The sequence below is a fragment of the Marmota marmota genome, unplaced genomic scaffold (assembly GCF_001458135.2).
Source record: "Marmota marmota marmota unplaced genomic scaffold, marMar, whole genome shotgun sequence".
Classification (NCBI taxonomy): Eukaryota; Metazoa; Chordata; class Mammalia; order Rodentia; family Sciuridae; genus Marmota; species Marmota marmota.
Window position 1 is genome coordinate 4,698,907 of NW_025999962.1, and position 16,967 is coordinate 4,715,873.

At 53.2% G+C, this 16,967-nt stretch overlaps 1 protein-coding gene across 4 annotated transcripts in view; it reads left to right on the forward strand.

Moving 5' to 3' along the window:
• Scube1 (signal peptide, CUB domain and EGF like domain containing 1) overlaps positions 1-16,967 on the forward strand; it is a 128,557-nt gene that overhangs the window by 94,102 nt on the left and 17,488 nt on the right. For all 4 annotated transcript variants that reach the window (XM_015501751.2, XM_048803020.1, XM_048803021.1 and 1 more), the window contains 7 exons: positions 846-968; positions 3,149-3,265; positions 4,542-4,664; positions 13,753-13,872; positions 14,198-14,302; positions 15,245-15,361; positions 16,035-16,172. In XM_015501751.2, coding sequence (XP_015357237.2) covers positions 846-968; positions 3,149-3,265; positions 4,542-4,664; positions 13,753-13,872; positions 14,198-14,302; positions 15,245-15,361; positions 16,035-16,172 — 843 coding nt within the window. The remainder of the gene's footprint in view (positions 1-845; positions 969-3,148; positions 3,266-4,541; positions 4,665-13,752; positions 13,873-14,197; positions 14,303-15,244; positions 15,362-16,034; positions 16,173-16,967) is intronic.

Below are 16,967 nucleotides of genomic sequence, written 5' to 3' on the forward strand. Positions count from 1 at the left end.
GAGCCCAGATGAGCAGCTTGAGGGGTGGGGACAAGGGGCTCAAAGGAGTCAGACTGTCTTGGGGCGAGAGGGACAGGCATCCCTGAGGGGTCAGCAGCAGCCCACACTGTGAGAGAGAACTCTGTCATTGAGGTGCATGAGCTGCAGCCACCTACTTAGCAGTGTTGCCTGCCACTCATTAACTATTGACAGAGAAACAAACAAACAGGCGGGGAGTGGGGGTCCCTCAGGCGCAGCTCACACCCCGCCCCCCCCCCTTTAGCAAAAGGCTCTCGCACCAATACTTGACCCTCTGAGCCTCAGCCTCCTTACTCAAACAGGCCATAAAACCTACTTTTTAAAGTGTCCTCACAGCTGACTGGACTCCAGCGCTTGGCAGCAGGACTTCAGGTCCCCCTCACTACGTCTTGCACGAGGGCAGGGGTCGGGGCGCTTCTTACCCGTCTCCCACCAGGAATCCAGGAGCCTGCTCTGGTCACCTGAGGTGGCCCCTGTTCCAGCCTCACTGCCCTCCAGCCACCTCCCTGGAAGTGTGGGTTGAAGGACCACAAGTGGACATCGCCGCCCTGTCTCACCTGGCACAGCAGATATCAGCTCCTCTGCACAGGGCATGATGCCAGGCTCACCAGGTCTTAAGGGGTGAAGCCTCAAAGGCTGGGCCCTCACAGTGTACTCCAAGCCCTGTCCCACACTTGTGGGCCAGGCCCCATCCTGTGGTCAGCTGGAGTGCAAGCCTCTGGGCAGGGCCTCAGGCCAGCCAGGCAGATAGGGAAGGAGGGTGCTGCCCCTCCCTTAAGAGCCAGAGCCCATTCCCCTTGCCTTGTTCCTCCCCCTCATCCCTGCAGATATCAATGAGTGCCTGGTCAACCATGGAGGCTGTGACCACTTTTGCCGTGACACTGTGGGCAGCTTCGAGTGTGGCTGCCGCAAGGGCTACAAGCTGCTGACGGACGAGCGGACATGCCAAGGTGAGCCCATGCCAGGCCTGGGCAACCCCTCCCCATCGGGTCCCAGCAGACCAATGTCCCTTCCCTCCTGGGCTCATGCAGGCTCCTAGACGAGAAGGTGAGCGCGTGGATGTCCACTCTGCCAGCTGGGCCTGAGAGAATGGTCGTAGGTCTCCAGTCTTTGGCATGTGCTTCTGTCCACCCTGACTTCCTGTTCTTTGTTTCTCGGGGCATCCAGACCAACCAGTCCCCTTTATAGATGAGAAACTGAGGGCTGGGGAAAGATCCAGCAGCCCTCCCCTGACCTCCCTCAGTATGGGGACGGCTTTGGCTTTAGAGGTGGGTGCTGCCACCTGCTGGAAGGCATTGCACAGGCACTCTCCCACAGTCACCTGCTAGGACGGCAGGAGAGGGCTGGGCAGAAGCCCAGGACCACAGTTTATGACAAGTCCAGGATGAAGTGGGAGCCCAGAGGGTGGGCAGTGGACAGGGGTGGTTCAGGAAAGGCTTCCTGGGGAGGGGCCTTTGGTAAAGTGCTAGGAGGAGTGGCATTATCACCTACCCAGGAGATGGCACTGTTGGACCACAGGAGCTTGGTGGGGTGTCCTGTGGGACCAGCTTTGGGAGAAAGCGCAGAGGGAGGCCAGCTCTTGGGTTGTGCACTGGTTGTTTTGGCCGTGTAGTGCACGTGAGGACTCTGTCGCCAGGTTCGGTTTTGAGGTCTGCACCTTCTGCCTTATGGGTGCAGCTTGAGGGCCAGCCTGACCTCAGGCTCCCCACGTGGCCAGTGCAGTCACTTCTTCTCCTAGGCTCTGCCTCACTGTCCCTGAATGGGCACCAGGGGCCCATCTTCCTCTCAGGGTATGAGGGCCAGTCAGGAGCATGGCTTTCATCCAGGCCCCATCGGTGCTCCTCTGTGCTTTCTTTGTTTCTGGGTCAGCCTTGCCAAGTTCAGTAGAGGGCTGGGGGGCCCTTGACCTTGCATGCCCAGCTGCCCCTGAGAGAGGAGGGGAGATGGCACATCTTCTGCTGGGCTCTGGGCCAAGTTCCTGTGCTCACTTGCTCCCTACTCTGCCAGTGTCTCCACCCTCTTCCAGGTCACCTGAGGTCTGGGGCCCTGGACCCCCCAGATACAGCAGAGAGGGGTCCAGTCCCCTGTGGTGCTCAGGGCTCTCAGGACAGGAACCCCGGGCATCTCCCCAGTCCTCCCTTGACCTTACACAACCTGCAGGCACCCTGTGCTGCCACCTCAACCTCTGCCTGGAGCACCCTTCCTCCATTCCAAGTTGGCCCCATCCTTCAAGGTCAGGGGCCACAAACACCAAGAGCTCTTCCCAGATCCCCTGGGAAGGATCGCATCCCCCTTTGAGGGTCCACAGCTCAGTTCCTCCTTGCATTAGTGCTCTTGTGAATGTGTATACATCATGAATATGATGTGCATACATCACGTGAGCAGAGGGACTCAGAGAACAAACTCAATCACTGTGCTCCCAGAGGCTCAGGCTGATATTGCTGTGCCTGCCAAGGCCCATCAGCTGCCCCATAGGAGCCATTTTCCTCAAAATTTATGTCTAGGGTAGACTCACCTCCTGGGAGCATCTGGCTCATTTCATCCCTTCCAGTAGCAAGCAGTTGGTGATGCTCCCTTTTCCTCAGCCACCAGGAAGCTCATGATCAAATGTCACATATGATCAGAGTCTTTTTTTCAGTCATGTGGGTAGCGCATTCCCTTACTTATTTGTGCTGTTTTCCTTATTTTCTCAAGAAACTTCTTGGGTCACTTTGGTCAGCAACCAAGAGGCCTGGGTTCATGTCCCATTCAGCTTCTTCCTTGGGGATCTTAGGCAAGGCCCAATCATTTTCCTTCCTGCAGGTGAGATTAAACACTTCTCCTAATCACAGTTGAATATGAGATGTTAAAATGGCAAAGTCAGAATCTCTTCTATTCGAATAGCTCTGCTGCTCATCTCTGGGAAAGACGCAAGATGGCTTCTAACCCATAAGCAGGGTTAATGGCGGCTCAGTGGAACGTCAAGCAGCAATGAGAGTCTGACATTTGCTGAGGGCTGGCTCTGCACTGAGCCTCAGCACCCAGGGACTGTCCACGCACAGATGCATGTCATGTGGCTATTTGTGACGGGCCATGCCCACCCACCAAGTGCTGAAACACTCCCCCATATTGTCTCCTTGTGGCCACACAGACATCGACGAGTGCTCCTTCGAGCGGACCTGCGACCACATCTGCATCAACTCCCCGGGCAGCTTCCAGTGCCTGTGCCACCACGGCTACACACTCTATGGGACGACCCACTGCGGAGGTCTGCAGCCCACCTGCCAGGGCCACCTGCCCTTTGAGGCATGCACCTGACTGCACAGCTACCTGCACTGTACCCCACACCCTGACCTTGACACTGCTGGGAAAGGGCTTAGCCACGGGCAGATCAGGGGAAGCCAGAGGAACAGGGAGGCAGGAAGGCCAGTGGGTACCTGCTGGGTGCCACACTGGTGCCAGTTTAAAGGCAAAAGCCTAAAAACTGCACCTACTGGAGAACCCCAGTCCAGCAGGGGGTGGCCCACACAGAAACTCCCACAGTGTGTTCTAGTGGGAGAGAGGCAATGACAGAGAAGAGCAGTGTCAAGACCATGGGGACCCCAAAGGAGAAATGTGTGGGCTGAGAAGAGGTGTCACTGATCCCCAGAGGGATCAGTGTTTTCTGAAGTCCCAAGGCTGAGGGGCAGAGGCAGCAATGCGGCTCGAGCCCTGGGGCTGAGGGTGCGAGGTGGGGAGCAGGCAGGGAGGTGCTGGCCTGGACAGCATAGGGCTCTGTGAGCCCAGAGGGGACTTGAGGTCCTGTTCCCCCTGTGATGAGACACCTTCAGAGGGCTTACGCAGGGCAATAACAGGACCAGGTTACGTAACCAGACGCTCTGGCTACCATGTGGAAAGGAGCGTGGACTCCAGGGTGCCTTGGGGAGAGGCCCCAGGCTGGGAGCTTGAGGAGTAAGGCAGGGCACAGGGCTGCAGAGAAGGTTCTAGATATATTTAGGGGCCAGAGGTGAACCGAGGGCTTTCTGGGGCTTCTGCTCACTGGTGTGCAGATAGGCTGAGTGTAACAGAGCAGGTCTACCCCTGCTGCCCAGCACCAGCAGGAGATTTAGTCAGAGGAGGAAGGGCCTTGGCAGTGCTGCTTTTACCCTGGTGCCTACTGTGCAAGTGGGAAACTGAGGCTGGGAAGGGGCTTGTACAGTCCCCTGGTGAGATCAGGCCTCACGATCACTGGGCCAGTGCTGGCTCCCAGCCCCACCAGGCTGGATTGAACCTTTAATTGTGTGCCACCTCCTCAGCCAGGTCCCTGGAGAAGGGGTGCATTTGGATGTCCAGGAGGATATCCGTGTGTGTGTGTGTGTGTGTGTGTGTGTGTGAGTGTGATGTTCAGCTACGTGTCTGCATCAAAAGATGGTGTCAGGCAGGGGTGTGGTCAGTAGCTTCTCAGCCCTCTTGCCCTGACTCCTTGACCCCCCAGCCCCAAGGATGTGGCCTGAGCTGGCTGATCCAGGCTCCCCTCCTGCCCTTACTCCCATCTGTTCTTCCAGATGTGGACGAGTGCAGCATGAACAACGGCAGCTGTGACCAGGGCTGCGTCAACACCAAGGGCAGCTATGAGTGTGTCTGCCCCCCTGGGAGTCGGCTCCACTGGAACAGGAAGGACTGTGTGGGTGAGTGGTGGCAGGGCTGGGGGAGGGTGGGGAGGGGTCGGGAGGAAGGGAGCGGGCTCTTCCTTTGGGCCCTGGGCTCGGCAGTGGTCCTGTGCCAGGTCAGTGTGGCTGATGGGAGTGAGCCTTACCAAGAGGTGAGAGCCAGGTACAGGGGGAAGGGCCAAGCAAGAGATCAGTGACAGCCAGGGGCCAGGGGGTGCCTAGGTGCTGGAAACTTGGGCAGAGGGAGTGTTGGCCTACCTTGCCCAGCTCCCCCCATCCTGCTGGGAAGCTGAGGGCGCAGGCGTGGGTCACACAAGTGTGGCAGCATTGGAGCCTGGACCAGGGAGAGGGCGCCTGCCTGTTTGCCAGCCTCCTCCCGCCCAGCTCCCAGCTCCACTGCAGCTCCTGTGTTCCGCATGGCTGCCCTGGCACCAGGGGGCCTCTAGGCTGAGCTCTAGATGACCCCAACTAATTTGTTCCACAAATACTTCTCACTGCCTGCCAGCCAGGGCCTATATGCACTGTGGCCTGCCCCCCCTGGGCTTTGCTCTCTGACCCCCTGCCCCGCCACACTCTGATGTCCCCAGACAGAGCAATCCTATGACTCCAAAGCAGGAGGTCCCTCTATGCTCAGATGCCTCCAGCAACCCCTTCTTCCCTTCACTCAAAACCACAGTTTGTCAAGTCACCTCCCCCTCATTTGCTCCATGCCAGCCTCACCCAGTGGCAGCCAACCCCCATGCTGCTCTCACCCCACCTTGGAAGGAAACCTGTGCTGGTCTCCTGTTGGCCTGGAGGGCTCCCCCAGCCCCTCACTGGCCCTTGCTGTGGTGTCTGCTCAGCAGGACAACCTAACCACCCTCCACAGCAAACAGCCCAGCCGCCTCTGACCCACTCTGGTCCCCTGGCCTTCTGCTCTCCTGTTGTCCCATTGCTCTTGGAACTACCAGCCAATAATTGTATTGTATAGGCTAGTGTGAGCTTGTGTCCACCTGTCTGTCCTCACTAGAACAGAAGTTCTGCACAGTTGAATGGGTTTTTTTCTCTTGTGCTAGTCACTGCTATATCCCAGGACCTGAAACAGAGTCTGGCATCCCCAGACACCAAGCAAACATTTGTTGAATGAGTGAATGAGCATATTAAAGACTGGAGACCATCACTAGATATCTGAAATCTAAAGGCTGGATTTATCACTTACCCTGTTTAGACAGTGTCTCACTGAGTTGAGCAAACTGCTGGTTTTGTGTAGAGTTTGGGGAAAGAACTGTTTGGTGGGGGCAGGGAACATTGGCTGCAGGGCGGGGAGAGGTGATGTCAGTCTGAGGAGCATGGTTTGTGCTGTTACAAAGGGAAGAGTGGGTCGACAGCCGCCTTGGCAGCTGCTGACTAGTATGAGTCACTGAGTTCAATTCTCAGCACTGCACATAAAATAAAATAAAGGTTCATCAACAACTAAAAAATATACATTAAAAAATCAAAAACAGCATATATTCAATATACAGTGGCACAGAGGAAACATTCCTGTTCCAAGAGGAAGGAACAGGGACATAGAAAGAAAGGATGGGGGTGGGGCTGGGGTTGTGGCTCAGTGGTAGAGTGCTTGCCTAGCATGCTTGAGGCACTGGGTTCGATCCCCAGCACCACATAAAATAAAGGTTATTATGTCCATCTACAACTAAAAGAAAAATTTTAAAAAAAGAAAAGAAAGGATGGGGCCAAAGTAAGACTAAAACCCAGCTGGGCAAACAGGGCCCCTAACTCCACATACAGCACCAAGGACACTTGGCTATAAAACATGCTCTCAAAAGGACTCGGGCAGCTTCACCCTTTTGGCCTGCTGGCAGTGCACATGGGCTCCCTTTTAGCCTGTTACACAGCCAGTAGCTTTTGTCAGCAGACAATCCACGTTACTGGCATTTCTTAATTCTCAAGGTCTTCTTTCCAGCTTCAGGTTCACCATCACACTTGACACATCACCCTCTCGGGAGCAGCCCACAAGGACTCTGACTTTGCTACACTTTGCATGGCCTCCCAGGCCTTACTTCAAAATCTCAATGGAAGCTTCGTGACCCCTTAACTTTAGCATGGTGCATTCCTGTAGACCCAGCAACATGTGGATGATGCCAAGATCACTCAGGCAATACCTGGGCCCCTGGAATTGTGGCTGCAGCAGCCTCTGAGTGCCTGCACAGCTTAGCCTGGTAAAACATCTTCCAAGGCTCCCCTGTGTGAGTAGCACACACCCCTGATCTCTTCTCAAAGGAATTTTCCTCCTCTAGACCCTTGAGCCTGCAATGAGTGTGGTCCTGTGAATTCCTGTGATGCCCTTACACCATCTTTTCTCATCTGAGACAAAAATCAAAGTACTTAGCATGTCTTTAGGGGCTATAATCTCTTCAATAAGCACCTTCCTTGGCCCCAGTTTTACATGTACTTTTCTGGCCAAACTACAAATTTTTAAAATTCTTTAACCCTGTTTATTGCTCCCATTTCTCCTAGTAAACCTGGCTAAAGCTGCCAGCAATGTTCATGACACAGATTGAATGCTGTGCTGCCTTGAAATTTTCTCCACCAGATTAACTAGTCCATCACCTTTAAACTCAGCCTCACAGGAAAGTCTCAGGACATGAGCCAAATGTAGCCAAGTTCTTTGACACATGAGTGGCCTCTAGTCCCATTTCCCATAGAGTCCTCATTTTCCTCTGAAACTTCATGCTCACTGTCTGCATTCCTAAGGCCAATCCTGTTAACTGAGCTCCCATCAGAATCACCCATTAAGCTCCACTTACAACATTCTAAGGCTTTTCAACTTGCATCTCTAACCTTTTCAAAATTCCCCCTGCCAACCAGTCCAAAGTCTTCAAAAATCATGTGTCAGGTTAGTCACAACAATGGCCCCATTTCCAGTACTAATTTCTGTTGTAGTCAATTTTTGTGTTCCTGCGACCAAAATACCCAACAAGTACAACTTGGAGGAGGAAAAGTTTACTTGGGGCTCATGTTTTCAGAGGTCTCAGTCCATAATCAGCTGACTCCTTGGCTTTGGACCCAAGGTGAGGCAGCACATCATAGAGGAAGGGTAGGGCAGAGAAAAGGGGCTCAGCTTGTAGTGGTGTCAGGAAGCAGGAGAGACAGGGAAGGGGCCACAGGGCAGATGCGTACTTCCAGGGCACCCACACACACACCCTTCCTCCTCGAGCCACACCCCACCCGCCTACAGCTACCATGCAGTCTTTCCATTCACCCTGGGATGGAATGATTAGGTTACAGCTCTCACAATCCAATCATTTCACCTCTGAACATTTCTGAATGAACAGGAGCTTTTGGGGCACATGTCATGTCCAAACCACGACAAATATTATTAACAGGCTTGTGGAACATACTTTATATCAGTTTTCAAATTGGCTACACTACAATAGCTTGGGAAGGCTGATTGACAGGATGAGTAGTGATCCCAGTAAAGGCTAGATCTAGGTAGGCTGTTGTCTGTAAGGAAAACACGGTGGGTCAAGTCAAAGCATAAAACCTCAAATCCACAAGGTGGGAAAACGTGATCCAAGCTAAAGAACAGCAGTCTACTACCAGGGAGGGCATGGGAATCAGCAGTTGCAAATATCTAAGAGAAGTCTTCCCCATGGTCTTTGGAGAGAGCCATCTTCTTGGTGTGCCAGAGGCCTGTTCTGATCATCTTGGGTAGCAAAACTTCTGTGCAGTGTCTTCTCTTGAGAGTTTTCTGAAGAACCTCAAGGTAAGACCTTTAAATGGTAACTTTACAGTTCTGGAAAATTCATTCCTGGTCTTCCAAAAGAGTAGGGGTAATAAAAACAGTGGCATTTCTGAGTAATTTGCGAATAACTCACCCAGTAAAATGTGCCTGCATATTACTAAATAAAGAAGTTGGAATATCCCACACAAGGAAGACCAAGCCTAATGTGCTAGCCCCTGTGAATGCTGGTGTTGTTTGCAGAAGAGACTGTTTCAGTTCATTCAGAAAATGAGCAGCTGTTACAAGTACCTGCTGACAACCATGAAGTCCATGGGGAAGGCTCAAGGGTTCCTCAGCATTAGGGTTACCCAGGGTCATTCTGGTCACAGATGGTCATGAACTAGTCATTTCCTCTGTTACCCTGGGAGTCTCTCAGCAGCATTGTCTAGTAGCACAGCCAGTTTGTCCTCCTGGGTATGTTCACCCAGGGAAGATGTTAGTAGCCCTCTATGTGAGGTGGCCTGGTGGGACCAGGGGCCCAGCCTGGCCCAGGCAGAGCAGCCTCTGGGACCATTTCTCTTAACGATTAGCTCTTTTGTCTTGGGCCTCAGGGTTTCAGTTACAGACAGTAAACCTCTGTGTTCTAGTGTTCCAAAGCCACCCTTTTATTGTTAGCAGTATCACATGCCTAGAGAGACACAGTTGGGCCACCAGAGCCTTGGGCTTGATTCCAAATTCTTGCACATTCAGCCTGGTATTATCTCTCTTCATTTTGTTTTCTGACTTTTGTTTTTATTAGTAGCATTAGATAGAAGATTTTCTTACATTCTGAGTAATCTTTTCATTTTCTCGACAGTGTCCTTTGAGTCACAAAAGTGTTAATGTTCTTGAAATCAACTTATTTTTCCTTGGTTGCTTATGTTTGTGTCACTTCTAAAACCCAATCCCTAACTCAGGGTCCCAAAAATTTAAACCTATGTCTTCGTCTAAGAACTTAATAGCTTTACGTCTCACAGTTAGGTCTTTGGTCCATTTTGAGATGATTTTCAACATGGTGTAAGGGAGATGGGAAAATGTCAGCTTACCTGTGCGGCTAGACAATCATGGCAACGCCATTTGTTGAAAAGACCATTCTTTCCCCCTACTGAATAGTCATGGCATCCTTGTCAAAATCAATTGATCACAAGCATGTGGGCTTATTTTTGGATCCCAATTCTATGCCATTGATCTATGTCCGTCTGAGTGCTAATACCCACTCTCTGGATTATTTTGTCGTTATACTAGGTCTTTGAATTAGGAAGTGTGTCCTCCAGCTTTGTATTTGATGCTCAAGATCAGTTTAACTGTTCCTGAACTTCCCTTGAATTTCCATATGAATTTTTGGCTCTGTTCACCTCTACGATAAGTCCTAGCAATAACAATACTAAGTTGGGATTTGTTGTAGAGTGCCCAAAGGATCCGTTCCAGATATGAGCACTTCTGTAGTACCAACATGGTACTCCCTGAGCTTGGCCCTCAGGGGAGAGGTAAGAGAGCTGCTCAAAATGCAAGATGGAAGAAGGAGTCCCCAGACCCCATAATTAATGACTAGCAGAAGAAAATAACGGGTGTTTTCAGTTCCCTAGAGAACACAGTGCAAGTGGCACCCTGGGGTGAAAGGATAATCCTAGCTCAAGAGCTGAGGATGGCCCGCTGGTTTCAGTAATGCTGCAGTTGCTCTGAGGCAGGAAGAACATGCCCTGGCTGCTGGGTCCAGGGGACATGTATGCCACCAATGCTCACCATCTTGTTGCGTCCACACTCCAAGCAGGGCCTAACCGTGGTGTTTCATGCAGAAGAGTTGAGGGGGACGTGGAAGTGCTCACTCTGGACTCTTCCTCTGCTCTCTTCCTATTGCTCCACTGGGGTCGTAGGAGCTTTTGCCTCAGGGATTCTGTTTTCAGATCTGAACAGTGTGTGTCCATTGAGGTTCCTGTCAGCTCTAATTCAGTCATGTGCAAAAGAATTATTTGGGACTTCTGTGTGCTTTTCCTGGCAGTTCCAGTGGCTGAATAGACCCCTCCCTGCTGTATTGGGAACCTTTATCCCAAAGAAAGGGCGAGTGTCTTCAGATAAAGGTTCCAGAGGAACAGTTACAGGCTGGATCTTGGGACAGTGGAGGGTTTAGAAAGTCCCACGACTTGAATGGTTTTAGTAAACCTCAGCGACTCAGTGCCCAGCCCCTCAAGCCGTCTGCAAGCTCCCTTGAAGCCTTGGGTTTTCTGCTGTCATCCCACACCTCCCCACCACATCCCTTCACTGTGCCCACCCATGCCCTTCACGGTGCTGACACCAACAGGCCTTCTTACTTTGAGGTTGAAGCACTTTTTGCTTCCCTCTTGCTTTTCAGCCAACTCCAAACCGTCCTGGAGGGGCTCAGTGCTCTGCAGCACTGCCAAGCGTAATTGTGGGCGGTGGACTCAGGCCTGGGACCTTGCTGGGTCAGCAGGCTGGCTTCTGTTTCGTGGGTGCCGGCACAGGTCACAGCCTCCTGGGTAAGGCACAAGGACCTCACTACCCACACCCAGGAGTGGTGCTCGTTTGCTCCCCTGCCCTGAGTCCTGCAGGAACGACTGGGAGGGGTCCAGGAGAGTGGTGCCACGCGGGGATTTGCATCCCACGGGGGCCTATGTTACCTCATCCTTCAAAGGCTGCAAACACAAGGCTAAGAAATGGCCCAGGGAAAGGGCATGGAATTTGCAGCCATTGTAAGCCCAGCAGAGCATGCAGGATACTTGGGCAGCTTTGTGTGTGGACTGTGCAGCCTGACAGTGCTCACAAGCCGAGAGTCCAGGACCCCGTGCTCACATCAGCCACAGGTGCTCTTATCCCCAGGCTCTGGATTCTTTAGGAACAGAGCACTTTGGAAACCAGATGTTTTCATTTGGAGGAACATGAGAGGTTTTGTTTGTTTGTTTGTTTCATTATTTACTTTCTCAGACTCCTTGAAAATATTCAGCCATGCCAGGCACAGTGGTGCATGCCTGTAATCACAGCGACTCAGGAGCCTAAGGCAGGAGGCTCAAAGTTCAAGGCCAGCCTCCAAAAGTTAGTGAGGCCCTTTGCAACTTAGCAAGACCCTGTCTGAAAAATTTAAAAATGGCTGGAGGTGTGCCTCAGTGGTTAAGCACCTCTGGGTTCAATCCCTGGTACCTCAAAAACAAAACAAACAAACATAAAATGTTCAGTCACATGTTGGGGATTATTTAAATTGGCAATTTCCCATTCCAACTTATTTCCCAACTCACCCCCTTATCTCAGGCATACCCATCTGCAAAAGAAAGGACAAAACTCCCTTTATTTTGCTTTTGAGTCTGCTCAAAATATCATTGGCAAGTGTAAAGTCTGCATTTCAAGTCACCAGTTGAGTCATATTTACTTTGTTTATAATTTTTTTCTTTATTCAACTTTTTCTTAAGGGAAAGCCTTCCAAAGCAGCCTTGTGTGCAGTAGTCCCTGTTTTTCTGCTTCTCTTAAGGCTGTTTTTCTGATTATGCTCATCTAGGCTAGGTGTTTAAATCTTCCCCTTGTACTCTATTGTTTGCTGCTTTTCATCTTTTTTTCCAATCCAAGATACTAATAATTAAATGAATTATTAGTGTCATGGGCACAGATCTGATCACTTAGGCCAATAATTATCCAAAAAAAAAATAATAATAATCCTGCATTCTGAAGCAAACGCTTGTCCATCTCCTGCGGTTCAGAATTTAATTGACCCTTTGTAGCACTCGGCTTGTGGCCACGCTTGAATTTCAACATGGTAACTCTGGTTTATGGGTGAACTGTTCTAGTGGAATTCTGTACAGTGTGGTTCTTCCTTTCCTGAGCTAAACCTTAGGGAAGAAGGGCTTGTTGAGAAAAGGTCAGGGTCCGGAGCAGAGGGAGAGAGGGAGGGTTGGCAGAAGTGGAGCTGGAAGAAGGGGGATTCAGAAGATGGGGAGGAAGCTGGGGCCGAGCTGACTATGGAAAGAGGGCGTTGCCTCCTGCCTTTCTGGAGCTCCTGCTACGCACATCAGCTTATCATTCTGAGGTGGCAGAAGCTGCCATCATGACCCGCGTTGCTCCCAGGTGGTGTGGAGGTAGTGCCTGGGTTTTGTGGCAGCCAGCAGAGGGCAGTTTTCCATTTACTGACCAAGCAGAGTTGGGGTTACAGTCTAAATTTGTAAGGATGCTGCTCTTATCAGGAAGGCCCACCTTGTCGACTTTGGTGAATATGCCTCTGACCGTTGGCCTTGGGGGCCACCTTGCACTGGGGTGGAAGCGAGCAGGGCCACATCTCTGTCTCCTCCCCCAGGAGCACAGGACAGGTGGAACAAAGCAGGGGAACATGGGGCAGCCATGCACTCCAAACCGAAGAGATCTCTTTGAGGGCTGGGGCTGTAGCTCAGTGGGTATCCCCAGCAGTACAAAAAAAATAAAAATAAAAACTCAGAGCTCTATGTGACAACATCAACAAGTGTGAGCACTTAAGGCACAGCAGGTCATCCCTTGTTGAGCTGCACTCCCCCAGAAGCCTCTCTGAAGGGTGGCATCTGCAGGCCCAAGGCTCCACAGGACCCCAGGGGACATCTGGGAGGAGCCTCCATAATTGCCAAAGCAGGAGATCACCATTGGTACCTTAAACAGGCAGACAGAATTGACTGCTTAAGCAAGCGAGGGCTGCGTTTCCAGCAAGATGCCGAGTGTCCCGAGGGGAAAGCCAGATTTGGCAGTATCAGGATCAGGTCCGTGAGTCTTATATGAGTATGGCCTGTGCCAGCTGCAGAGAGCATGTGGCTCCATCTGGTGACTGACTCACTGTGGGACGCTCTTATGATCTGGCTTTCAGGGCCACTTGTCACTCACTCACCATGAGATGTCTGCCAGATCAGTTCTGATGTTGATGTTGCAGGTGGCTTGGAACTACCGGTCTTTTCCTAGGAATCTGGGGACTTTTTCAAACAAACCCTCAGGAAGTTGTGAAGAGCTGCTGTGGACATCTTTAGACACCCAAGGGGTGTGTTGGGCTGCCCCATCCTGTGCCTCCAGGCCAGGAAGCCCATGTTCATTTGTAGCTGCCCCTCTCCCCAGACAGGCGCTGTCCTGAGGGCCCATCCCTGTCCCTGGAAACTTCCTCTGGGAATGGGTGTGAGCCACCTCACAGACAGCTGGAACCAGTGTCTGACGCACTAGGTCAGCTCTCTGAGGCTAGCGTCCAACCTGGCCAAATGGAACTGGACACTGCCACCTCTGAGCTCCTTCCCACCAAGACAGTCTGGCCCTGTGAGGAAGAGCTTTGGAAGACCCCTGCTCGGGGCCCTGTCAGCCTTAGGAAGCCTCCACCCTGGCCTCTCAGGCCCTCTCTGTCTTCCTTCTCCTCAGAGACAGGCAGGTGCCTTTCCCGAGCCCAGGCCTCTGCCCAGGCCCATCTGTCCTGCAGCAAGGTGGGCAGTGTGGAGAGCTGCCTTCTTTCCTGCCCAGCCCACACCCTCTTCGTGCCAGGTAACCCAGGTGGTCCCAGGGAAAGGATGTACTGGTGGGGGGCTTCTTCCTTGGGTCAAGGTCCTGATCTCTGCAACTCTCTGGGAAAGAGCCCCACCAGGGATGAGGGAGCCCTGGTCACAGTGCCCCTGGGCAACTGTTTGGGCCTCCATAGGTCTAGGCTTCTTCCTGCCTGGCCACTTACCTGTGTGCATGTGGCAGAAATAGACTGACTTACCGGTCAGTCCTGACCTTCTTGTTCAGCAACCTCTTGGAGGCCTCGAGAATCTGAGGCCCTGGAAGGGAGGTGCACGCAGGCCCACCTCACCCACTGGCCTCTCCACAGACTCAGAAAACAGCTACGTCCTGAGCTGTGGTGTTCCGGGTCTCCAGGGCAGGACACTACAGAAACGCAATGGCACCAGCTCTGGCACCGGACCTGGCTGCTCAGGTAGCCCCTGACTGTCCACACTTTGCACACCTAGGTGGCCCCTTGACTCTCTGGTATGTGGAGAGGGACATGGGGAGGGAGGGACACAGCCCCAGGGGAGAGTTTCCCAGTCTGGGTCCTTCCAGGCCTGGCTCAGGGTACTGGAGACAAGGCAGGCCTGGACCTAGATGCCAGCAGCCTGAAGGTCGAGTTCCAGCCCAGGGGCACTGGCTTTTTGGATCTGAGGTCGTAGTAGCAGTAGCTGAGTGACTTCAAAGTGCTTCTGTGTGTACAGATCTCAGGCTCTATTTTCGGGGAGTGTGTGGCCTCTCCTGAATGACTCGGTGGGCAGCCCCGCCTCAAACGCTGCCTGAGGGGTGCCAGGCACATCGTGCTCCCTCCCTTGGGACCAGCCCTGCCCAGCAGCCTCTGTTCAGCGTGGGAGAGGGTATCCCCAGCGCTTTTTTGATCCTTGCTGTCAGAGTGGCGGGGGCGTACTCCGGTGCGCAGAGGGTGTAAAAGGCGTGATTCGGAGCCTGTTGGAGCGCAGGACTGTTGAGTCCAGAGAGCTGGGATCTGCTCTCTGAAGGACTCTGCAGTTCTGGTCTCCATGGTACTTCCTTTTCTTGCTCCCCTCTTCCCTTCTGCCTGCTTTCTAAAATCTCCAGCCACAACTCGGGCCTTGGCCATGAGACAGGCGGAGGCTGGGAATCCTTCCCCTCTGCAGAAGACTCTGGCCAGATGCCCCTGGGCTTGAGCTCGACCCACTGTCCCTGATTTCACCCTTTCGGGCCTTGCAGGGAGAGGAGGGAGTGGGGCAGGGGAGGTTCCCCAGGCCCTGGGAGGGCCATGGGACAGAGTTGCCCACACCCAGACCCACCCCAACCCCAGGTAGACTCATTCTGTGGCAGTCCCCGTCCCCACCACTTCCTTGCCATAGGAGAGAATTTGGGCTTTTTCCAGATGCCTCCAGTGCCCCCATCAAGCAGAAGGCCCGCTTCAAGATCAGAGATGCCAAATGCCACCTCCGGCCCCGTAGCCGGGAGCGAGCAAAGGAGACCCCACGGCAACCACTGCTGGGTGAGTAGGTGACCCAGGGGTGGTGGAGGAACCCCCAAGCCTGGGACTGGGGCCCAGAGTCCAGCAGGGTGGATTTCTAAGCATCCCATCTGTGGCCCTCCACCTTGCCGCCCCCACCCCTGGCCCCTTACATTGAGTGGGAAATACCCAGCATCCTGAGGGCCACTGTCTCTGCCACACCAGGGTTAAGTGACACATGCACCCAGAAAGGCCTTTCTACGTAGCCTGGTTGTTCCTAATTGAAGGAGCTGCAGGTTTTACTCAGTAGTTCTTTCTCGAGAGAGTGTGACCAAGAAGGACTTCCAGGTTGAGGGCTAGCAGAGAACAAGCTTTCCAAGAAGGGCCCAGCCGGGAGCTTCCAGCTCTAGTTCCACGAGACTCCTTCTGAAACTGGTCTAAATGCTCTGCATCGACAGGCCTGACTGGGGCACTGGCCACACCCTCAGCCGCCTGAACAGGTGCAGCAGCTTGGCCTGTGCAAGAGGGGCACCTCTTCTGGCGGCGCTGTGGTGGCTCGGAGGGCTGGTTCCTGCATGAGGCCCCAGCAGCCTGGCCTGCTGCAGCTCCGCTCCCCGTCTGTCCCTGCTATTGGGCACGGAGGGCCCTGCAAGGGGCAATCCAGTGCAGGCTGTGCACAGGGCTGGGATTGCCATAGTGTTCCCATCCTTGTCAGAAAACTGCCACGTGACGTTCCTGACCCTCAAGTGCGACTCCTCCAAGAAGAGACGCCGCGGCCGCAAGTCCCCATCCAAGGAGGTGTCCCATGTCACTGCAGAGTTTGAGGTGGAGATAAAGATGGAAGAGGCCTCAGGTGGGTGAAGAGTTCTCTGATGGCTGCAAGGACCTGAGGAGCAGCTGCAGGGCAGGATGGGGGTCCTCCACCCCCAGGCCAGGACCACAGGTAGCAGAGGCTGGTGAGAGGCTGGCAGGGGGAAGGCCCTGTCCAGCATGGAAGAGGCGGCTCAGAGAGCCCCGGAGACAGACGGCCACACTCCCACCCTCCTGCCCTGGCTGGGGCTGGAAGGGGAAATGTGTGCAGCCCCCAGAATGGTCACGCCACGGACTGACTCCCAGCTTCCTGAGAGGCTGGTGGTGCTGGCTGCTTCACACCAGCATGTTCCTCTTGGTGTTGGACTGAGGCCAAGGAGGTGAGAGTGGTCAGCAAATGTATTCAGTGTATGCCTGACCTGGGCGTAGACACCGTGGAAAAAGAGACCAGCCATGGCCCCTGCCCTGGCAATGCTCCCAGCTGCAGGGAGGCAGACAGGCCTATTAGCTGCCCAGAGCCAGGTGACACCCTGAGTAGTGGGGGTATGGGAACAAGCAGGGTGTGGAGCTAAGGTGACTCCCAAGTGCAGGGCTCAGGAAGGCTTTCAGGAAAGGTGACATTTGAATTTGAATCAGTTTGAAATCAAAGTTTACATGCATACTTGTGATCCCAGTGACTCAGGAGGCTGAGGTAGGAGGATTACAATTTGAGGCCAGCCTCAGCAACTTAGCAAGACCCTTAGCAACTTAATAAGACTGTGTCTCAAAATCCAAAATAAAAAGGACTGGCTCAATAGTAAAGCACCGCTGGGTTCAATTCCCAGTACCAAAAAAAAAA